At 39.7% G+C, this 23535-nt stretch overlaps 3 protein-coding genes and 1 long non-coding RNA gene across 4 annotated transcripts; 1 reads left to right on the top strand and 3 right to left on the bottom strand.

Annotated features, from left to right (window-relative positions):
• Nucleotides 1-384: 384 nt before the first annotated feature.
• On the bottom strand, nucleotides 385-913 carry LOC116041675. The gene is made up of 3 exons (XR_004103006.2): nucleotides 796-913; nucleotides 574-652; nucleotides 385-445 (listed from the first exon to the last, which is right to left on the bottom strand). It is a non-coding gene; the product is annotated as an uncharacterized LOC116041675 (long non-coding RNA).
• Nucleotides 914-1603: 690 nt separating this feature from the next.
• Nucleotides 1604-4642, bottom strand: LOC116041674 (von Hippel-Lindau disease tumor suppressor-like). Its single transcript, XM_031287671.2, has 3 exons — nucleotides 4166-4642; nucleotides 3254-3367; nucleotides 1604-2770 (listed from the first exon to the last, which is right to left on the bottom strand). Exons 1-3 carry the CDS (start codon nucleotides 4350-4352, stop codon nucleotides 2577-2579), a joined length of 495 nt encoding a protein of 164 aa, XP_031143531.1. The 5' UTR covers nucleotides 4353-4642; the 3' UTR covers nucleotides 1604-2576.
• A 1028-nt stretch (nucleotides 4643-5670) lies between these two features.
• On the top strand, nucleotides 5671-9342 carry LOC116041737 (vasopressin V2 receptor-like). The gene is made up of 2 exons (XM_031287784.2): nucleotides 5671-6717; nucleotides 6948-9342. The coding sequence occupies exons 1-2, from the start codon at nucleotides 5874-5876 to the stop codon at nucleotides 7154-7156; spliced, it is 1053 nt and encodes a 350-aa protein (XP_031143644.1). The 5' UTR covers nucleotides 5671-5873; the 3' UTR covers nucleotides 7157-9342.
• A 157-nt stretch (nucleotides 9343-9499) lies between these two features.
• crbn (cereblon) lies at nucleotides 9500-23116 on the bottom strand. The gene is made up of 11 exons (XM_031287412.2): nucleotides 22932-23116; nucleotides 22528-22640; nucleotides 22153-22355; nucleotides 21272-21424; nucleotides 17806-17968; nucleotides 17151-17213; nucleotides 16957-17041; nucleotides 16699-16814; nucleotides 15747-15811; nucleotides 14473-14604; nucleotides 9500-12306 (listed from the first exon to the last, which is right to left on the bottom strand). The coding sequence occupies exons 1-11, from the start codon at nucleotides 23002-23004 to the stop codon at nucleotides 12123-12125; spliced, it is 1350 nt and encodes a 449-aa protein (XP_031143272.1). The 5' UTR covers nucleotides 23005-23116; the 3' UTR covers nucleotides 9500-12122.
• Nucleotides 23117-23535: the final 419 nt, after the last annotated feature.

Here is a 23535-nt window from a genome sequence, read left to right as displayed (position 1 = left end):
CTTTATGTGAGCATTTCCATTTTATGCTATTTTACTCCAGCAGGCCATAGGCTACTGTGCTTCTACTTCACTAGATTTACAGTAGAACTCTGCATACGAAGATTGTACATAAAAAAACATATGGTCGTCATATAGAATAAGCTAAAATGTTAAGATAAATCTGCCCAACAGTAGGGCCTACATAAAGTAGTCAAAATGATCTCCACCTCTATAAACTTACACGTTTAATCAGTAATATGAATCCAATATTTAATAAAGTAATAATAAAATGTACTTTTGATTATTTTGCTGATAATACCTCTGTATTTATTTTCACCACTGTTAATCAACATATTAAACGCGATTAAACAAAATATTCTTATTATATCCTAGTGAAATTGGGTTATTTTCACAAACCTCTGTCCTTCAACAAGGCAGCTGGAACTGATGCAAAATAAACTGGAACCTAGGTGGAAATAACTGTGCATAGTATCACAAGAATTAAAAAGTAGTTGTATGTTTTTATCATTAATCAAGAGTGTCGTAAGTTTATATACCATTCTTTAGATTGGATTTTGTTTAATTTGTTCTTACCATTGTTTTCATTTTGCTCCAGTGGTCTGTCTGGAGATGTGGAAACATGACAGGGTGACTCCTCGGCCAGAATGTCATGCTGGTGAAGAAAATCGAAGGATCATGAATATTAGCTACCGTTTATTCCTCCAGTCCAACGAAGTGACATCATGCGCAACACGGCTGTAAAACAAATACTTGACGTGTGAGAGAGAAACCTCTCGACAGTGACCAAGTACTTACTTCTCTCCCCTAAAACGACTTGAGTCCCATGTTTTTTTCTTTTCTCCCGTCTGCATGTTCATGATAGTACTGCAGCCAGCTCACCTCGACTCACACACACAAAGATGGGTTGTGTTACTTTGTCACTTAGCAACCACTTTGACAACAGTACTCCTGCTGTGTTGAACTAGAGCAGGTTATAATTTCAGATTGTGACTTAAAAGGGACATCCTTGTGTTTTGTCTGTGACCTTAAACAGTCGGCTTTATACAAGTGTCAACTGTGTGAAGTTATTCAGCTTGTACCAACCTTATTTACAATAATTACAATGAAATTGCTTTAAGATTTTAAAATGCTAATCCGTTGTATGTTGTTAAAATCAGTTAACTTTGTTGTGCCGGAAAGCCCTGGATATTCCTAAATCATAAATCAGCAGTGACAAAACGAAACATTTCATCACACTTACAAAATAAACCGTAGTAATGTTGTAGTTCTCCACCAACATAATAGCTTCTCAATAATCATCTATATGCTCTGAGCAATAAGGTCTCACTTTTATGACTTTTGTTTTGTGACTAGTCAGAATTTACTTGTTCATAATCAATCGCTGTACTTACTGTAAGTGGCTGAGCAAATAACTAAAATAGCAAGTCATCACAGCTTTCAACCAGTTAAGAAATATATCTTTTATTTATGTATTACACAAATAAACAATTAAGGTCTTTGAGCTACACCAGCAATGTATACATTTAAAACATGGTGACAGAAGCACAAAATAGGCAGAATTAAAAAGTAGGCAAAAACAAAAGCATAAACTCCTTAGTCAGTGTTTTTTTACAGCCTAGTCTTAAGAAATGCAAAGACAATGTTAATTGTTTTGTTTTTTACCATAGGAAATCAGCTGCAAGACAAAATGTTAGAAGAGAGACTCGGTCCATTTATGGTGGTAGGTATATTCTGACAAAAAGTCTACATTCACCAGAATAGGACAACTTGGGAAATACACCCATAATCACTCCATCTTTTCCATATTTAAAGTGCCAAAGCAAAAGCTTTATGAGGATTGCTGAACAGTTCAGTCTTTAAACTGCTAGAATAACAAAGTAAGATGTTTTTTGAGAGGAGATGTGCAGTAAACTGAATTGGTTAAGATCACCTTATCTCAGGCATTCCCAATAAGAATATTAACAACACATATCTCTCTGAAATTCCTATCTAATGTGACTATAAACTTTTTATTTAGTCTCCTTTATAACGTGATATTTAGGACAGAAGAGCAGTTATAACACTGTATGCATGACAAAAAAACAGTTGTACTGTAAGATCTGTCTTGTGCATATGATCGAATAGGATTTTAGGACAGAACCTGGCAATATGGCAAAATAAAGTAGACAGTAACATAATCAGATAGGCATCAATAACTAAAATGTCTCTAATTGCCTTTTAGGAATAAACCTTCCTTAAACAAATCCTTAAATACCATTTTAGAGGTTAAACAATACTATTTAACTGAAGATTAACTGAACACTCCTTGTCCTAAAAGGTAAATGCTACATACAGTTTTTTCTGCAGAGGAAGACATTTGCCAAAGCCAATGAGTGAAAATGACAGGCAGCAGATCAAACTCCTTTGCAGCAAATGTAAGACCTCTAGTGAAGTCTTTGCAACAGCTGCTCACTCACCCAAGAAGTAACTCCAACGTTGTATCTTATCTTTCATTAATTCTGGCTTCTGTGCGTTCTAATAGTGTGGAATCTAATATTGTTGTCTATACGGGACCATTATCCATCCAGTTTCATGCCTCATTCCTCCTGGCAATGAATCCTCTCCAGCAGATGCTGCTCTACTCGCTGGTTCATGCGGTGGAGATCTTTCAATACACTGGGCAGATCTTCCAGCTCCTCATGGAGACACCGTGCTATTTCCAACCTCCTGTAGTCTTCTGCTCGTACCAGACGCCGAATAACCTGAAGAGCACGATCCTTGAGGCTGTAAACTGTGTAAACCAAACAAGAGTGTTTCCGTAAAAGATTTCTGAAGGTTTTTTTTGTTTGTAATTTTGTGAAGCTTTGAACACTGTAAGCAAAATGCAATTCACCTATTATTATATTATATTTTTATGCAGTGTGGTAGAATTATCAGTACAAGAGATCTCAAATTCCTGTCAAATAAAGCCAAGACTACCTGCATGACCTGATAAAGGCAAGTGGAAAACTATTAGTACTATTTTTGTAATTTGTCCTTTTAAACTATCAGACTGGAAATTGATCACAGCACCATAATCAACAGCAGTTCGACAGGCTTTTAAAATACACAAGTAAGATTTATTCTGGAGTTTACTAGCTAGCTAAGTGTGCAGTCTACAGTGACATGGGCTTATTACACAGTGCATAATAAATGTACTCTTGTTGGTTGTTTGTGAGCAGTAATGAATTAAACATGATAATGGATAATATTTAGTTAATGTGGCTAATCTTACCTGGCAAAGTGATATTAGCATGTCTACCCTCTGCTGGTTTAGGAAGATACAGTTCTTTGCAGTTCACCCTCAGTGGCTCATCAGTCTCTGCATCTCTGAACATCCATGGGTGACCTGGGAAAACCATTCATATAACTATCAAAAATGACTGTGCATTACACAGCCCACAAGTGATACCATTGCAATGGCAACTCACAAACTAAACTGCAAAAGCAAGCCTTGAACTACATGTCATCAGTTCACACGTTTTGGTAGTCCACTGACACTAATTGGTGTTCTTTGTCTGAAATGCAACATTCAATTAAGGTTTACAGCTGTCTCAGATAAACCACAGTGGCTGCTGTCAGCATCCTGGGATGGAAGTACGGGCAGAACCTCCTCTGCTGTTTATCTTAGTCAGAGACTTTTTTTCATTTTTTCACAAATTAAAAGAGCTTTATTTATTTATTTATATATATTATTTATATATATTATTTATTATTTATTATACAAATAACATTTAAGGCTTCTGTTAAAATCTGGGCTGTTTTTGTTTTTTTATGAAATAACCAACAGCATGCTGCCCCTGGATGACTCATCATTATGGGAAACGTGCAGTGGCGAGCATATCCACTCAAGCACTGTACTGTAAATGATGGTGTATTATTTAAATATGCATGATTCTGAAAAGGAAAATTCTACATAATGACAACTTTTACTTTTGGTACTTTAAGTATATCCCGATGCTAATACTATACTACAGTACTTTTATTCAAGTAAAATGTAGAATCCATGACTTTCTTATTTTTACCCAGTGGTATTGCTACTTGAAGAATTGTAGTACTATTTCTACCACTGGAAACGTAGATCAAATCTGAGACAAAGTAGCAACCCCGTATGCATAAGTAGCTTGCAATGTTGGGAAAGCCTTACCGATAAAGGTCGACACTTCTCGTCCCGTTCCTGGCTGTAAATCAACGTACGCCCGGGGTTCTCCGCGGTAATCTATCCATAGTGGTCGTACGACACGGGGACTGAGGTTACGAAACACAGCATTAATCGGTATTCGAGTGCTCAGGGAGCGAACCAGGGGAAGAGACTGCTCTCCCTCTTGAGGCATTGGTGCTGGTCGCTTATTAACGCTTAATGGTTAGCGCAGTGAGATTAGCCGTTTAGCTAACGCTAGCTAGCAGCAAGATGGCAAGAAATCCATCTATGTTGTCGACACACGGAGATCGTTGAATCAATAGGTTTAGCACTTAGTCTGTCTAACGTTAATTAGATTACATCGTTTATAAAAATGGAATACAAGAAACTGTTTCAGTAACACTAGGAGAGAACAGTCTACTTTACTTCTAAATCTCAACTACTTTGTTTACATATACTCTTCCGGTTGAGTTGAGAGTCCTGGGACGTCAAACTATTCTGTGCTGTGATTGGTCGAGAAGCATGATGACGCTTCGGTCTCACAGAGGATGTGTTTCGTGCCTTGGACTTTTTTTACGCAGTCTGTTACAAACTAAGCGAAGCAAGAAAAGTAATTACAATCTTAAAATAAATATATAATCAAATAAATGTCAAGTGAGGCTACACTTTTAAGGTAGTTGTACTTTATGTGAGCATTTCCATTTTATGCTATTTTACTCCAGCAGGCCATAGGCTACTGTGCTTCTACTTCACTAGATTTACAGTAGAACTCTGCATACGAAGATTGTACATAAAAAAACATATGGTCGTCATATAGAATAAGATAAAATGTTAAGATAAATCTGCCCAACAGTAGGGCCTACATAAAGTAGTCAAAATGATCTCCACCTCTATAAACTTACACGTTTAATCAGTAATATGAATCCAATATTTAATAAAGTAATAATAAAATGTACTTTTGATTATTTTGCTGATAATACCTCTGTATTTATTTTCACCACTGTTAATCAACATATTAAACGCGATTAAACACAAAATATTCTTATTATATCCTATATTTGTATAATTTAAGCAACCTTGGCTAGAATTAAGGGTATGATAAAAGTCTTACCAAACCTGATAAAACTACTGATAAACAGTCATCTCAACGTGTATTCCGAAGCTTATATCACCTGTATAAGAATTCCATTATGTTCACAAACACAGTTCATTTTTTAGTACCTGTAAAGAATAACAAGACTCGGCTACTTAATGAATCTGAGCTCCACCCAGTTTCATCCTCACATCAAACACAAGGGCACAGGGATGATTCCCAACCTGAGCTCGACCACAAGAGGAGTATCTATTCACCTCCGGCACTATTTGGAGAAAAAAAAAAAAACATATCTATAAAGGTAGGTAGAAAAACTTGTTATTAAATGCTTTGCTGAAAAGATTCAAGATGCCACTGGTTATACAAGTGAAACGTGCTCATGCTGAGATGTTGAGAGACGATGGTTAGGCTACTGTTTTAATTTAATAGGTCATTTCTATCAAACGAAAGTTTTTCTCAGAATGAAGTGTTAAAATCTTTAGTTATTAGCTTACGTGACATACTCGGTCCTAGCAAACATTTTCAGATTAATTGTGTTCTGAAAAAATTACGAGTCGACTGTCCGTCTTTTACCCCCCACCAGCCTGGTTGTCGGCCAGTTGGCAAGACGACCCAAACACAATGTGTCCTTTTAATGACAGTAACTTTGTGGATGCGGAGGACGCTGCGAGAGATGAAAGTCTGGCCACGCTGGAGATCTCGCTTCTCAGTGTCATCTTCATTAGTGCCGCCATCCTCAACACCTCCCTACTGATCGCCCTCTGGAGAAAGCGCAAACAGATGTCCAGGATGCGCGTCTTCGTCTTCCACCTGTGCCTGGCGGATCTGGTGGTCGCTTTCTTCCAGGTGTGCCCGCAGCTCGTGTGGGACATCACAGACAGGTTCGTCGGACCAGACCTGGTGTGTCGCCTGGTGAAGTACCTTCAAGTTCTCGGGATGTTTTCATCCACTTACATGATCGTGGTGATGACAGTTGACAGATACCAAGCTGTCTGCAACCCGATGGTGAAGTTCAAGCGGACAAGCACAAGACTTAACATCCCCGTGTGCATGGCGTGGGGGATTTCTCTGCTTTGCAGCTTGCCACAGGTTTTCATTTTCTCACAGGTCGAGGTTGCACCTGGTGTGTTTGACTGCTGGGCCAAATTCGTCCAGCCGTGGGGGCTGCAGACTTACATAACCTGGACCACGCTGGTCATTTTTATTTTACCTGTTATTACAGTTGTTGTTTGCCAAGTGCGCATCTGCCGAGCCATCCAGATCAACTTGTACCAAAAGACTCAACTGCAGGGCAACGTGGGTCTCCCTCTGCCATCCAGAGCCAGTGGTGTGGCCAGAATGTCCAAGGCCAGGGTGAAGACGCTAAAGATGACGGTGGTCATCGTGCTGGTTTATATTGTCTGCTGGGCTCCCTTCTTCACCGTCCAGCTTTGGTCCGCCTGGGACACAAATGCGCCGAAAGAAAGTAAGTCAGAAAGTATTCCTTGCTTGTGGTCAGTTTGATGTGGTTAATTTTTTGTAATCATTTTTAGTGTATTGTATAGTGTAGGCTATTTCATTTTGGTTTAGCCTACTTTCTAAATACGTGCAAGCTATCCGAGAAGTGCGCATTTACGCACATAACCCATATTCAGAGGTGGCAAAGGACACTTCTTTGAAAACACATGACGCTTTCCACTATTCCTATCATTCCAGCTGCGACTTTCACCATCCTGATGTTGCTGGCCAGTCTCAACAGCTGCGCGAATCCCTGCATTTACCTTCTGTTCAGCGGTCAGTTTCCCAAGAGGCTGGTGACACTCCTGTGCCAGCGGCGAAACGAAGGTAAGGATTCAGTCAATGAAGAGAAGACGCTGGTCAGTACGTTGTACATTAGCTTCAAAAATGTCTCCGAGTCCACATGAGGGCAATGCGTTATAATTTGGAAACGGAAAAGCCTTTCGGTGCGCCTCGCGGAGCTGCCTGAGCTCTCTCTGCATTTGACCGAGGGAAATAAGCATGTGGGTTTCTATGTGGTATGCCTATGTCATGGAAGCATTCGCCAAAAGAAAACCTGGAATGGGTGGCCATGAATGAGAACTGCGCTCCACATGTAGTTGGATGTTGACAGATGACAAAAGCAATTGTTTTGTTGGACTGTAGGGCCAGTGCCCTTTTGGGAAAACAAAGAATCAATGTGGACTTTGTAAAGAACATAATTTCATCACATTGTTATGACTGTGACAGTATTGATGTGACATCAAAATAATAGAAGCTGGATTTGGACTTCATGAACACTTTTGCCTTTTCAGACAGATTCAGTGATTGAATTTCAGATAATGCTGTTAAGGATAAAGAAGAACATAATAATCTTGTATTGTTATTTTGTGGAAACACTGGTATTTGATGGAATTTTGACCAAAATGTTCGTCATTATACTACAATATCGCAATACACCACAGTCCTTTGAGTTAAGCTCTGATACCTTAAGGGATTAGATATAGCCTACTGTATATATAACTTTATTTACCAAAAAGGAAGCTACTACAAAGACAGAAAGCAAGAACAACAGTTTTCATGAAGAAGAAATACAAACACATTGTTTAAATAATGAAATGCAATATGTGCCTGCCTTCAAAAAAAGCTGTATTTAGAGACTGTGAGTTACATTTGTTACTTAAATGTTCTTTGTGGTGAATAACTGTTTTAAAATCACACACTGAGTGACTGTGTTGGTGAAATATTGTTCAGGCTATAACCAACAGAAAGCAAGTGTGGAATCAAGTTATATTCTCACAACTATTTGTCTTTTTACTTGTGTATAAGTACATATTTCCAATCCACTAATTAAAAAGTAAGAACCTAATTATGATCATAATATTCAAGAATTTGTTTTTCCATTTATGAAAGTATGTAATGAACAGATATTAGCCAGGTGTATGTCAAACATGGTATGTGCATGATCTGCTGGTCAGGGATTTTCACATTTAAGGAGCAGCATACCAAAAGACTGACACAGCCTAAAAAATGTCACACATGCACACATGATACACATATAGGGAATGTGGTCCATTTGTTTTTCACTTACACTCATATAAGTACAAGGCCATCGTTTCTTTTCAGCCATTATTTTTGGACAATTAGGAAACAAATGCTCCATCATTACACCAGACTGATAGCAGTTCATTAGCGTCTGTTGCCTGTGTGATATTGGGAATGTGCAACGGTGGAAGGTTGAGGTAAACATGTTGGATATAAATGAGCGTGCAAAAAAATGTACGCATGTTTCAGCAATAAGGTCATAGTTAAAGGTGGTGTTGTACTAGACCTCATATATTGTCCTCCCTTTTAACATACATGAGGGGGTCAGGAAATAAGGAACCCCTCTGTGCAGCAGTAGCCTACAACACCCTCATTCGTATAGGCATCACCAACATTATAGGAATTATAAAAGTACATTTTATGGCAGAGCAGTTGTATTGGATTGCATTACACTGTACAAATGTGCCTAAAAAAGTGGCACAACTGAGTGTCAGTGAGTTAGTTTCTCCCCCTAATTGACTTAAAAGTAAGAAGTAACAAAATAAAATGTTGAGTTGCTTCTAAACTGCTGATTTGAAGGTCTGCATTGTCCACTGCCATTATTTACTCTTGTCTCGACCAAACAGAGAGGCCATAAACACAGCCAGTTGTGCTTCAACCGTTTCCTCATCAGACCCTTGAGGTCGCATCACCTTTAAGTCTTTCCAGTGTTCTTTGATATGCCGATGAACATAATAATCTATAAAACAAGCATCTTCAATCTACCTTTATCAATCTAAATGGATTAACATCCATTTAATTTGTACTGTATATGACAACTCCTGATGAGATGTAAAGCTTTGAGCAGACAGTTCAACTACCAATGCAAAGAATTCTTTTTCGCTCATCTCACCTTGTTCTGTGTCCTATGTTGATTCCCTGAGGAAAACTTAATCAAACAAGTGCAGGATCCAAAGTGTTACTTATTGTATTTCAGAAGGTAAATTGTTGCATCAGTATATCAAGTTACATTGTATTTGTGCTCATGTTGTTATTTCAAGGTTTAAATACCCAATAAATGAAATCATACAAAAAACAATCCTTTTGATAACTGATTCATTGTGAATGTTATTTATTGTATCAAGCAAAAGGGACCTTCACGTGGTCGACATGGCTCCTCTAACACTCATACTCACACACACACACACACACACGTGTCTTTCTGAGACATGTAAGTTAGGAAACAGTCACAGGATAACTGCATGTTTATTTTACTTTGTGGTACACTGAATATCATTGAAAAAAAACAAGAATATGCTGTTTTTGGAACAACGCCATTGATTTCTTCAGTGAAGTATCCATTTTATTGTTGGGGGTGAATGGAAGTCTGACAGCCTGCGAACACTGAATCAGTGACATGACAGAATATAATCAAAAGAGGCTTAACACGGGATTTAAGATTTTTACCTGGTATTTTCAGGGTGAAAACCTTCCCTTTATGAAACAAAATTATATGATAAGAAGTATATGATTTAAAATGTGAATGTAATCAAAATAAATTCGGGCACATTTCTGAGGAAGTTTACATTTTCAGATTCTTAAAGGGGAACTCCACCGATTTGACATATTAAAGTCTGTTTCCAGGTCTTGGGGAATACGACTGCTTATGTGAAAAAAAAGCCTCTTGTGGTTGCAGAGGGAGCTGAGTGAAGTCTGCTAAATTGCCTCAGGTGATATGTCACACAACTCAGAACTGTAGGCTACACCCATATGACATGGTGCTTATACTGTATATAGACTGCAATAATAACATGTAATCATTTTTAAATTAAAAGCCATCACCCTTTAAGGAACAGTTATGACCATATTTCTACACAAATTTGCTTTAACGCCGAGGTTTAAGCCTATGTATCAAGATCAAAATACCACTCTCATATCTGCACAGTAAATATTAAGCTACAGTCAGCAGCTGGTTAGCTTAGCTTAGCCTAATGACTGGAAACACGGGGAAGCAGCTAGCCTGGCGGTGTTCAAAAAAGTCCTCATTTGTTTAATCTAAAAGAAAAAAACGAAGTGAAAACTGGACAGGAATCTCCACATCCAGGAAATAGCCATAATCTCCGTAAATCACAAATTATCTTTCTTACACTTTTTGTTTAACTCACGGCTTTTCAATGAGTTAAACAAACAAGGTATGTGATTAGTAAAATGTAATGGTGCTTGTAGGTAAATTGTATTACCTTTGGACAGAGCCAGGCTAGCCGTTTATCTGTTTCCAGTCAGTGTTCTATGCTAAGCTAACCAGCTGCTGGTGGTAGCTAAATATTTATCCTACAGACATGAGAGTAGTATATATCTTCTCCTCTAAAATGTCGACAAAAAAGCAAATAAGCATACTTTCCTAAATGTCAAACTTCCTTTAAGAAAATATCCAAAAACATTTCATTCGACAAAACATCTTCACACTCTAGATGATTTCTTATTGTGATTAATGACTTACTAATGAAAAGATTATTTTGAAACAATTCCCTGTGACATGAAGATATATGCGAGATAAGAGTCAGCCTTACAAACAGTAGAACACCATTTGTATTACACAAAAAAAATGCTATAACTGCCTCTTATTTACAGCTACATTTATACAAACAAGAGCCAGCACCTTGCAACAAAATCGCAAGAAGTAAAATCTGGAAAACTGCGAAACTACAAACCACAAAAAAAAAAAACATTAAAAAAAACAAAAACGTTTCATTATGTAAATCTTATCTCTTCATCACTTACAACCTTTTATTCACATCTGTAGTTCACTGATTCATCAAACTCAGCAAAAGACACTGAGCTGGGGTGTAGGCACACCATTTTAACATGCCACACAATAACAAACTAAATGAAGACGTGTAAAAGATCCTCTCCCTCTCTGTGTTAATTAGCTTGAACCTTTTTAGAAAAAAAAACAACAAAAAAAAACAGTCCTCCATTAGACACCAGGACATCTCTAATTTCCACTTGTTTGTTTCCTGAAGCACATCATCTGACAGGACAATGAACCTTCGTTGAATACAAAACAGACACCAGTTATATCACATATCAATATACACCAGTATATTACACATTGTGGTTATTGTCACCTCAGTTTTTGTTTATTGCATAAAAAAACTGATGTGATAATAAAAAGCACAAATGGATGAATATGTTAAATTACTTTCCAATCTTTTTGCATACAAAAATACATCCAATTTAATTCCAAGATTCAAAATATCCCCTATAGTGACAGATCTACACACAAGTTCCCTTTCATTCCCTCCACGTACCTTACGGCAGCTGAAATGAGAAAACATATCTGAGAAACCCACAAAGCATCTGAATGCTAAGATAATTCATATATTCATCTGGTTGGTTTTACAACAGACTAAAGTATGTGACCAACAATATCTCTATCTCAGCTGCATGCAATGAAACTCTCCATCACACAGAGGAAAGGAGTTGAAGGGAAATTATGCATTAAGCATAGCTTTTGTGTTTGTGTGTCTGCAGCTACCAAGGGTGCAGATCAGCTGTGTCATGGAAACAATCTGTTCAATCTGTTATTCTCTATTTCTTCATCACTTTCTCACAATGCACTTAGTCGTCTCACTGCTGCTTTTACATCTCAAGAACCTTTAAGAACAATCACTACCTCCATCCCATTCTAATTTGCTCTTAGAGCGCCATTTAAAGGCCTACTGACCTTTCCACTAATATGATGGATTTACTGCTAAGGGTGACTGTGTGATGCATTGATTACTAGAGATAATCACAGCCAGAGAGTGCATGAAGAGCCAGGCTTGGGGGGTTAGCAGTTTTTTTTTTACGATAAATGATAGTTCAACTTCACAGGCAGAAGAGGCGAGAGCCCTGTCTCCCCTCCTCCCCCTTGTCCTGGGGAATACGAGGGAGCATAGCTGAACGGGTCAGACCCCAGAAACGAGCTGGAGTCAAGTCCTTCTTGGTGGCTGTGAACTTCCAACCCATATGAGACCCGCAGGTTCGGCACTGAGCAATTGTCCAGGCGTACCTAAAGGCAAAGGAAGAGGACAACATTTTTATTAAAGATCCCCCTCTATCATGTTTTAAGATATAAAATAAATAGAATCTGCTTGGAATAAAGATGCAGTTTTTCCACATTTAAAAAGAATCTTAAAATAACATCTACTGCTTTCGTTGCAAAATCCAGAATCTATGAATATGCAAATATTCTTAACTTCAAAAGTTGAACTACTGGACACAAAATGTCTCCTACTTCCCTGAAAATCCAATTCTTAGTGTATGTGCTCTGGAGGTTTCAAGTTTCCTAGTCACACTTGTGTAAATTGCATATTGGATTACGATTGTGATGTCACATATCCACGTCTTCCACTCAGATTTAAGGTGAGCACAGAGAAACAGATGAAAGTGGAAACAGCCTTCTAGTGTCTAACTCTGCATTACATCATTCTGCACAGTGAATCAAATACTCAAGGATCAAAATGTGGCTCTAAAATGTTTGTGGCTCCTTCGTGGACGATGTAACAACTGTATTCAGCTTGGATTCACAGCGATTACAGGGTACTCCAATGGCAAGCCTCAGCATCAAGCATCAAGATGTTCATAGAAACTTCTCAGTGTGACACGGAAATAGTGTTTGGGACATACTGAACACACAGGTCTGGTCAGTGGAGTAGTAGGTTATGCTGCAGGAGTGGCTTGAGAAGTTTCTATAGAATATTTTAATGCATTTTGAGTTTGAGTTTTCAAACCTATAGTTCATTTGCTCTGGTCCGAATCAGTGGATGAGTTGGTAAACTTGTTGTGGTTGTCCAACCCCAAACCAACCAGAATTTGTGACAGGACAGAGACCAGAGACATTTTTGATCCAGCTCAGTGTAATCTTTGTGTGGGTAGTGTGTTTAGATGAACGGTGTGTGTTTAGCTTTCCTCCGTGGAGCTCATGGAGCTTGGAGCAGCTGAAATCATCTCTCTGCTCAGCTGGGAGCTCCGTGCGCCGCAGCCACACACCGTTCATCTGCCCACACGGCCATGACACAGAGCTGGATTTAAATCAGCAAAATATCTCTTGAATACTCAAAACATAGATTTTCAGTGGAATATTCCTTTAAAGCAAGCATTTTATTTTTTTCGTTATTACTGATCAATAACTACGTACAGTGTGATTGTTTACGGAACAATTTAGTTGTTATATATACTTTGTTACAAATACTTAATGTGGTCTTTGTGTTATGACACAGTGTGATGTTATGATATCAGTCTGGTGTCTTTAGAGAAGTGGGCGTGGTTAGCTGATGGACATAGCCAGTACCGACATGACACATGAGGGGGCGTGTGTGTGATGCTGACAGCGGAGAGGAGATTCATTCAGGAGGTTGATTCAGAAAGGAGCAGCACGGCGAGTCCCGAATCCGATGAAAGGACGCTGAAAAGTAGACCCGGAGTGGAGGTCGCTCAAGATGGCGTGGTCACCGAAGCAAGCAGGCCTGGCTCCGGAGCGCGAATTGAAACAGCAGCTGTGTGAGTCAGTTTAACACAGCACAACCCCTCTTAGGTGGGAACGTATATACTAATCCAGACATGTACAGGTCTCATTCTCACGTTAAGTGCATCACACTGGGCAAGGAGACCAATACCAATAATGTTACGAGCTAGGTTAGCCTTTAGTTGCTGTGTTCCTTTGTTGTTCTATGAGCCCAGGTTAGCTTAGCCTTGTAACAGTACCAACATTTCACAGCCTCTCAAAGCTCACAAATTAAAGAACTAAAAATCTGAAGCGACACTCCTGACACTGCCTGAGGTCTCTGCCTGTTAAAAGGAAGTTTTTCCTTGCCACTGTCGTACCAAATGCTCGCTCATTAGATCGCTAACAAGAGATGGCCCATTGATAAAACAAAATTGAAATTACTGATTATGATGCCACTCAGAAAGGCCAATGGCTTCTAATTTAGGGCACTTGACAGCACCACAAGACAGTTAGAGCAAATATGATATAAAAGCATTTTTAAGACCCCTGGTGCAATGGGTCAGAGCAGCAGTATGTATCACATACATATAAAAATGAATTTATGAATACACTGAAAGGCACAGTGAGAGATCTGAGTCAATTTATTCACTGTGTGTGTTATGTGCTGCATCATTTACTAGTCCGAGGGAGGAGTACGAGCTAAATGCCATGAGTATATAGCAAAGTTACCCTGGAAACCAGCTGTGCAGTGTGGATGGCCTGCCGACCAGGTTGAGGTTGTTTGCTTTGTAGACAGTCAGGGTTTCATGGACGTAACCGTGAGGGTTGACGTATGCAGCCATGGGGCCGTACAGAGACAAGCTGCAGGAAGAGGCAGGTGGAATATGTCATCAGCAGTGATTATGACTTCAGTAAACAGTTAAGCCGAAAACAAAAGATCAGAATGGTCCATTTTAAAAAGATAGAACAAAACAGCCAGAAACTGATGAGTGATTCCATAAATGGTATAAAGGGAGCCAAAATGCCCCCGAAATGCCTAAATATCACAAGCAGGTTTCCAAAGATACCACATACTGTGTGTCAAGGTGGATTCTGTGCATAAAATGTATATAATGTAAACTTAAGTGTAAAGGGAAATTATGGAAATACAAAACAGAAACTACAAAGCTGAGACTTGAGGATGGATAATGTTATCAACTTCTGAGTCAGTTTCTCAAGTAGTAATTTACTGTACTCCAGTTCTGGTTTGGGTCACTAGTTGAAAATTCATTAGCTACGTACTTAGCTACGTTTTGTTAGTCAGAGGAAGTGTCTAACCTCAGAAATCCTATTAAACACATAATAATCCATTCACTGAGATTACCTGAAGTCCTCAGATAAAACAGTTAATGCACTTTTCTCGTAAACTAAACGTGGAGTAAGGGTCTGGAAAGTTGCATTGGTGTTTGGGGTTCTGTGTGTGACTCTTGGATAAACACATTAACTATCTCACACCATAGACAGTCATAAATTATGTTATTACATAACAGTGTGTGAGTGTGTGTATGTGTGCATTCAAACTGAGTGTGCAGATGCAGTGCAGGGCCACTTATGTTCACACTCAGACTTAATGCAACTGTCACAAAGACGTCAGTGCCGTCTTTGACTTGTGACGAAGGTAAATTAAAAATAAAAATAAAAAAGTAAAAAGCAGCCCAAAATGTAACATGTGACGTGCAGCTTATTTGTAGCATTAAAGATAAAAGTAGGATTAACAAGCACTTTAAGTGTTTAAAAATGTTAAAGCTCCATTAAATGATATTTTTTACTACTGAATCAAATGGCCTCCTCGGATGTTTCAAGTACTGCTGATTAGACTGTATGCAGCTTTTTAGACATTTTCAGCTCCTTGTTTGGGTTACCTGCCAGGCAGGTGAAGAAAGTGCAACATCAGGTGCAATATTCATAGTGATGAATTATCGCTCTCAAACAAATGCAACATGCAAAAGTAGTGATGTTCTCACCTGAAGATCTCAATTTTTGTGGTGATTTCTGTGTCCTGGCACTGCTTACAGCACAGTGACGTGCACTGAGAAGGGGAGATAATAAAGTGTTAAAAGGATGTATACGTCAGATGTTCTCAATGCAAAGTGTTCTTGTTGTTGAGGCGGGCACATTAAAGAAGCACTTGAAGTGCTCATATGCTCATTTTCAGCTACTGCAGCTCCTCTTTTCACCCTGTGTGATGAACTCTCTGATTTAGCTACAGAGTGAGGCATCTCACTTCTGTACCATCTTTGTTGGGAGTTGCACATGCGCAGTAAGTACTGCTAGCTAGTCAGTTGCAGAGCATGAGGGAGTACCATGCTAGCAGCTAGGCGAGCATCATAACCTGTGTTACAAAGTGACGCACGTTAGTCACGGAAGTAAAGGCTGGAATACAATAGAGCTGTTTGGAGCAGTTTGTGAACAGTGTTTTCTCTGGAAGATGAAAAGTCCCTTTGGGATGGACTTTGGGATTTTTCACTTTGTAAACCTATAACGTGCACAAAAAGATATATAATACAATAAAGGAAAGAGGAAAAGCCAAAAAGCATAATATGAGCACTTTAACACATCCAGTGACAGCTTTAAGGTTTCTGGTGATGCAGCATTAACACTACAGGCTAAGAGCATGTGTGTGTGTGTGTGTGTGTGTGTGTGTGTGTGTGTGTGTGTGTGTGTGTGTGTGTTTGTGTATTGCAAAGGCCAACTTTGGACTAAAATATCGCAGCAATAACACATCTGTCAGCCCCTGAAGGCATGATTAAATATACTAAAGAACATCAGAGGAAAGAATAGACAGCTTGTGCACAACGACACAAGTAGGAACACCAGATCTTATCACACCGTGACGGAGATGATGGCTGCAGGGGCAGAGGAGAAATGCTGAGATGGTTGGGCAGGAATGAAGGGTTAGTGGTGGCCTTTCCTTACCCGGTCCATGATGTCCAGTTCACAGCGAAGTCTCTGGATGGCACTGCCGATCTTCAGCAGCTGGAGCCGCAGAGCGTCATCTATGGGCAGACAGGCTGCCACTCTGTAGGAGAAGTCTGACAGAAACCAGACAGAAGGGAAAAACAGGGATGAAAGGAAGGAGGGAAAGAAAGCACAAAGAACACAAACGAAGAGACGTACGTGCGCATGTGTGTATGCGTCTGCTATCCATCTGTAACACAATGAACAGAGGCTGACCTACGGCGTTCGTCGGGAGAGATTCATCCTTCAGATTCTCGTCCCATTCATGGAGCTGTTTCTTCACTCTGTTCATTAGCGACTCCTGTGAGGTGAGACACAGGAAGCAGAGAAAATGTGGTTTATATTCACTCCTATGTGATGTTTATCTACGGAGGAAATTCCAAATAGTGCGCACGGGCTGAGGTACTCACAGAGTCGTAGAGAGCGTAGACCCAGGGTGGCCATGGCGTCAAACTGGCACAGTGAAACTTCCTCTGTGATGAACAACAGAGGCACCATTAACCTTTATACAATGATTACCGAAGTGCATAGTTTCTCTTCCCTTCCCATATTGCTATTACGGACATGCACATCATGGCCAAAAGTATATGGACACCCAAACATCATACTCATATATGACAATGACCCCGGGCACAAATTTATATGTTGAAATCCCCAAAGTGCCACAAGGTTGAACGCACAATATGATCTAAAATATTATTATATGTTGTAGCATTAAGATAACAAAAACAGCGCCAGAACAAAAGTACACAAATGATAGATGGTTCCAGCTTTTTCTGTCCTTGTCTTGCATTATAGTAAATTGAATATCTTTGGGTTTTAGACTGTTAGTCTGACAAATACAGACATTTGAATAAGTCAACTTGGACATTTGTCACTATTTTCTGATGTTTTATAGACCAAACAATCAATCGATTGAGAAAATCAATAATGGAATTAATCGTTGTAGTTGCAGTCTTATTTCTTACTCTGTGAGCCACCTCAAATTTCCTTTTGAAGGACAATAAAGTGATTCTAAAGTATTTTAATAGCAGCATATGTTGTGTGTTATTGCTTCTGTCTGACCTGTTGGTAGTTATTCCACCAGCGCTGGGCCTGTTTGCAGGTCTGAGTTGGGGGTTTGGAGGAGGGGTGCATGTGGAGCCTGGAGAGGGGTGTTAGCTGCACGGCAGAGAGAGGATCTGGAAGGATTCGTTCTGGAAGGATCTGTACTTTGGCTTGTCTGATCCTGTGGAGTCAAACAAGGGGAGACAATAACATAGGTTGTGGGGAAAAAAGACAGGCATGAAGGGAAATGTGAAAGAGAGCAGCAGAAGGAAAGTGAAGCCGAGCGGATGAATAACAGATTAAACAAATGGTGTGCTGGCTGAATGCTATTAGGTGTATGGCAGGATGTTTGTAAATCTGAGATGATCATAAAAAAAGTGCCACCTGTACATTTTCTCTGTCAGCAATAAGAAACAGTCCTCCAACTCTTCAGGCAAGAGATGCACTCAATGAACTCCCTGAAGCTCAGACAAACAAATATTCACTTAGCAACACCACATGAGCAATAAAAAAAACACCTTCAGGTATAAGCATGAACCAGAACACGCACCTAAAATGGCATTGAGTTCAATCCTGTCAAAAGACAACATGTGGTGTTTAATTTCTATCTATTTAAAGCTGTGGAAGACACTTTATTGTTGGTGTTGTTAGGCAAAAATTCAATAATAATATTTCAGCATATTGTAATTCAAGTGGTCTCAGAGAAAACTAGACTGCTGCAGCTCCTCTTGGCTCTGTATTCAGGCTTTAGAAAATCTAGCATGCACGGGAGACTTTGGTCAATCACAGGTCATTTCAGAGAGAGATTCAGTCACTTGCAGTACAAGAAAAGGTCAACAGTATTATGGTAACCAATTCATGTGCATTACACAACAGCAACTAAAGAAAGAGGGAAATATGTCTCTATGAATACCACGTTTTATGGACAGTAAACTTCCATGATTTCCTGAACAGTGGAGGCTATAAGTAGACATGATCTATAGTATGACCACAACAGTTAAATAGGCAGCTTTTCTCCATAAATGCTTCCGTTGTTTACTGTGACAGCTTTAAGGTTTTTGGTGATGCAGCAGTAACACTACAGGCTAAGAGCATGTGTGTGTGTGTGTGTGTGTGTGTGTGTGTGTGTGTGTGTGTGTGTGTGTGTGTGTGTGTGTGTGTGTGTGTGTGTGTGTGTGTGTGTGCGCGCGCGCGTGTGTGTGTGCGCGTGTGTGTGTGTGCGTGCGTTGTTTTCAGCTTAATGTCTGTGATAAGGTTAGAGTGACATGGGCCTTCCTCACCCAGGAATATCTGTAATTTCTGTCGCTACAACATTCAAATGTAAATGTTACTAAAGGCACATTTTACATGATAAGTTGATTATTGAACGCTAATGATAACTGCCTAAATGTTAATTTATTGTCAACAACACAAGACCCAAATATATAAAGTGGGTGTTCACAATCCAGTGTTTAGATGGTTGATACATTTAGATGAAACCCCTAATAACTAATATGGTTGAGGATTTTGACCTTCTAGCTGAGTTAAATGAACAGTGGAGGCCTCTAGTTGTCTGGCCATTTCATTTCTGTCAATATTATCTTGAGAGTAAATATCTGCAGAAAAGTATTATTCCCCAAAATATTTCCATTTTTCAAACATTTTGACCTGAGGAAGATCTAAGACGGATTGAAACGTAATTAGTTTGTAGCTTGGAGTAAGTGTGCAGGCGCTACCTTTTCTTCATTTACGCTGTTTTCTGATAGTCTTGCACCTATGTGATGTGCGTAAAACATTCCCTCAACTTCCCAACATCTTGTCACATTACACAATTACTTCAGGTGTAACCATGAACCAGAACACGCACCTAAAATGGTATTCGGTTCAATCCTGTCAAAAGACAACATGTGGTGTTTAATTTCTATCTATTTAAAGCTGTGGAAGGCACTTTATTGTTGGTGTTGTTAGGCAAAAATTCAATAATAATATTTCAGCATAATGTAATGCAAGTGGTTTCAGAGAAAACTAGACTGCTGCAGCTCCTCTTGGCTCTGTATTCAGACTTTAGAAAATCTAGCATGCACGGGAGACTTTGGTCAATCACAGGTCATTTCAGAGAGAGATTCAGTCACTTGCAGTACAAGAAAAGGTCAACAGTATTATGGTAACCAATTCATGTGCATTACACAACAGCAACTAAAGAAAGAGGGAAATATGTCTGTATGAAGACCCCGGTTTATGGACAGTAAACTTCCATGATTTCCTGAACAGTGGAGGATATAAGTAGACATGATCTATAGTATGACCACAACAGTTAAATTGGCAGCTTTTCTCCATAAATGCTTCCGTTGTTTACTGCACCCTCCAACAAATGGAGGCACAAAGAACAGGCTTTGCATTTTCTTGTCACCCACACAGATGATTAAAAATAAAATAAAATCTATGTAGCAGAAAACTATAACACAACCACAATGAGCTCGTCTTTAAACAAATAAATATTGTACAACAACCCATATGTGTATATTTACAGTAGAAACTCCACAAATACAAGCCGACTATGATGTTCTCAGTTTACTTTATAAAGATGACTGTGAATAGTTAGTCTGCCCTCTAGCTGTGAACTATAAGAGCACCACTTGAGTCATTTAAAAAAAATAAAGTCTTTAGAAAGAAATAAGAAACAGCTGGTCAAAAACTGATATCTGATGTGATGTCATCTTCTTTGAAGAACTGACAGCAAATCAAAGAGAGTTTGATTTCCTTGTTTATATGGGCTAAGAACATCTGAGGAAATTGATTTTTTTTCAATTTGTTGTGCTTGCACTTGAAATGAATGCAAATACAAATTAACATGGAGGCTGTGTAGAGTACACACACATCTAGGTGATCCACTGATCTGCGGTCCTAGTCCAGAGTGCTGCTGGTGTTTTTATCAGGTGGTTAATAACAGATAATTACATTCAGCTTCTTGTTTGAATCAACCCCTGCCTAGATGATTACGATGACAACCTGCAGTGCTCTGATTCCTGCAGACAACCACAGGCTCACTAGTCTGGCTATCACCAGACCAAGCTCAATCTTTTAAGATTGAACATTAGTCTGGGTCGTCTGCTCTGTATTTTAACGATCCGGGTCACGTAGCAGCGACAGCGGCATCAACGGGTTGCTGCGCTTCGGTGGCCGCCATGTTCAATGTAAACAAGAAGCTGCTTGGTCGCTTCTCTATCGTCATCGTGTTAAACCCGCCAATAGCGCACCAGGTGGATAAGCCAGTTTGTGATTGGTCCCCGCAAAATTGAAACGGAAGCAGGATAGATAAATGAACAGGTTTCCAGCCTGAGCTGCAGGGCGAAATCAAATCGGCAGCAGATCGGGCTGGGTTTACCCAGTCTACGGGCTCACAGGACCACGACACAATGTTTATGTCTGTATTCATAGACTGCAGCTCTTATTCAAATATACACTAACCTTTGGTTTAATGGTTTATGAAGCAATTAAAACTTACCCGTCTGCCTGAGTTCTTATCTCATGGACCTTGAATCTCTGCCTCCCCACAGCTTTCACTTTGACAGTTTCAATGCCATATTCCTGCTCTTCTCGGTAAGCATAGATTTCCGCTGTTGTCCCAAACTCTGCATCCGGCTCACCTGTGTCATTGCTGAAACAGATTCCAGTTAAAACCAATTAAATTAAACTCCAAAAATAATTCTAACGGGTACTCCAGTGATTTAGTGTTGTACTTCAATAAGGCTGGGGGACTTACAACAGACATACAAAAACAATGGTCAAAATCAAAGCGGCAGAGACATATCCTCACTTTACTCCTTCATTTGTGTCAAGCTCCAAAAACACTGGTCCTACATTTCCCATCATAATGGCATATATAGAATAGAATAGAACCTCCAACCAAGCCTGGTGAAGGCCCAGATCTTTCAAATTCCATGCACCCTGTTCATAACACAGGCTTTCTGTTATAAATTTGAAGTCTCCAAGCTCAAGGCAAGATTACCCTCATGATATCATCATGATTATTTTCTCAGACTTAAAAAAGCTCTTCAAATGTCATAAAACATTATACAGCAGTTATCCTAGTCTAAATAGTACCCCTCATGACTAGTAAACATTTTAACTGATACACCAAACACATAAATACTCTCTATTTATCAGATCTGTCCAGTCTGTGATGATTGCGAGTGGCTACATCAGAATCAGCTTTATTTGCCAGGTATGAGGACACATACGAGGAATTTTGCTTTGGATTATACATTGCTCACAATGTGCTTACTCATACAAAACAAACAACAAAAATAAACAATACACACTATAAACATAAACAATATAGACAGGCTGAGGCAGTAGTGCATAGTTATTTGCATTGCTTCTTACCTGTGTGCGAGCACAGCAAAGGTGCGGTCTCTCTGGATGATGCTCCGCATCATACTGACCTCCTGCGGCCTGAAGAGCTGCAGAGGCAGCGTCTGGCCTGGCACCAGCATCACAGCTGTGTGTGGCAGCACAGGGATGGTCTGACAGCTGTCTTCATCGTGGACTGTACGGCCGTGAAACTCCTCCATGTCTGAACCCAGGTACTGCCACCACAGGGGTCAGAGTCAACACAACACAACCACAGCAGCTGTAGAAAACTAATCATACAGCTCTCTTACAGATTAGGAAAATAAAATGGCACATATGTAACGATATGACAGTTAACATGTAGAGAGCCATTATCTATAGAAAGAAATCATCAGTGGCATCACTCACAGCATGTGATGTGGGAAGACTGGGGTCGAAGGTGATGAGGGTGGGCTTCTCTGCTACCTCACTGTCTCGGTCTTCAGTCTCCATGTTATCTTCCTCCTCCTCTTCCTCGTTGTCTGCCATGGCACAGCAAGCAAAGAGGCTCACAGTGAGGCTAATTAGCTCTTTTAGTGTCTCCTAACCAAAGTACAGCTGCAACTTTATCATCTTAATGAGTCAATCTGATGGAAAAAAATAACTATAGAAAAGTAAAAGATGTTCCTAAAATGTGTCAGACAGGATGTGATGTCTGACAGTGGCCTGTTGTGAAGAAATGTTAGCTAGCTGTTAGCAGGGGGAAGGAATAAACGCACTTCTGGTGAATCCCCGGGCAGACCGACCAGTCATTCTGTGAGTTTAACTGTTACCTGGTAAAAGCTGTAACTGGTTCCCCATGTTGTCGTTAATGTTGTCTTCACCTCCAACCCCCTCGTCAGCCATATCCTTGTGTTTACAATGCTAACTCTTCTTCTACGGCGCCTTCAGTGTGCAGCGTTAAGACAGACCCCGAGCGCCCCCTGGCGATGTGTCACAAGACTCAACATTGGAGATTAAAATAATCCACCGAGATTTTTTTTTCTGTCATGCTCCCCTTTGAACGCAAGGGGGTAAACTTCTACTCGGACCGCGAACCTCCTATGGCGCCATTTTAATGCTACAAAGCGATCACCTCCCGTTAGCATTCCATTGACTGCCATTCATTTTGACGTCACTTTGACAGAGAATAACTTTACATCTGAAGAGTTTAAAGACTCTATTTGTCAATTGTTTATTTCTAAAGAAACACGACAATGTATAAAAGGCTCCATTACCTTGTACCTCACGTTATGGCTCCGTAGCAGACGTTTTTGTAAAAATAGGCTAACGATTATGTCATAACCACGCGACTTACTGTCGCATAGTAGAGGAATTACCGTATAGTACAGGAGAAGCGCGCAGGCGGTTTCGTCTCACATTAGCTGTTTAAGTGTA

The sequence above is a fragment of the Sander lucioperca genome, chromosome 6 (genome assembly GCF_008315115.2).
Source record: "Sander lucioperca isolate FBNREF2018 chromosome 6, SLUC_FBN_1.2, whole genome shotgun sequence".
In the NCBI taxonomy this organism is placed as follows: Eukaryota; Metazoa; Chordata; class Actinopteri; order Perciformes; family Percidae; genus Sander; species Sander lucioperca.
This window is presented reverse-complemented; position numbering and strand designations above follow the sequence as displayed.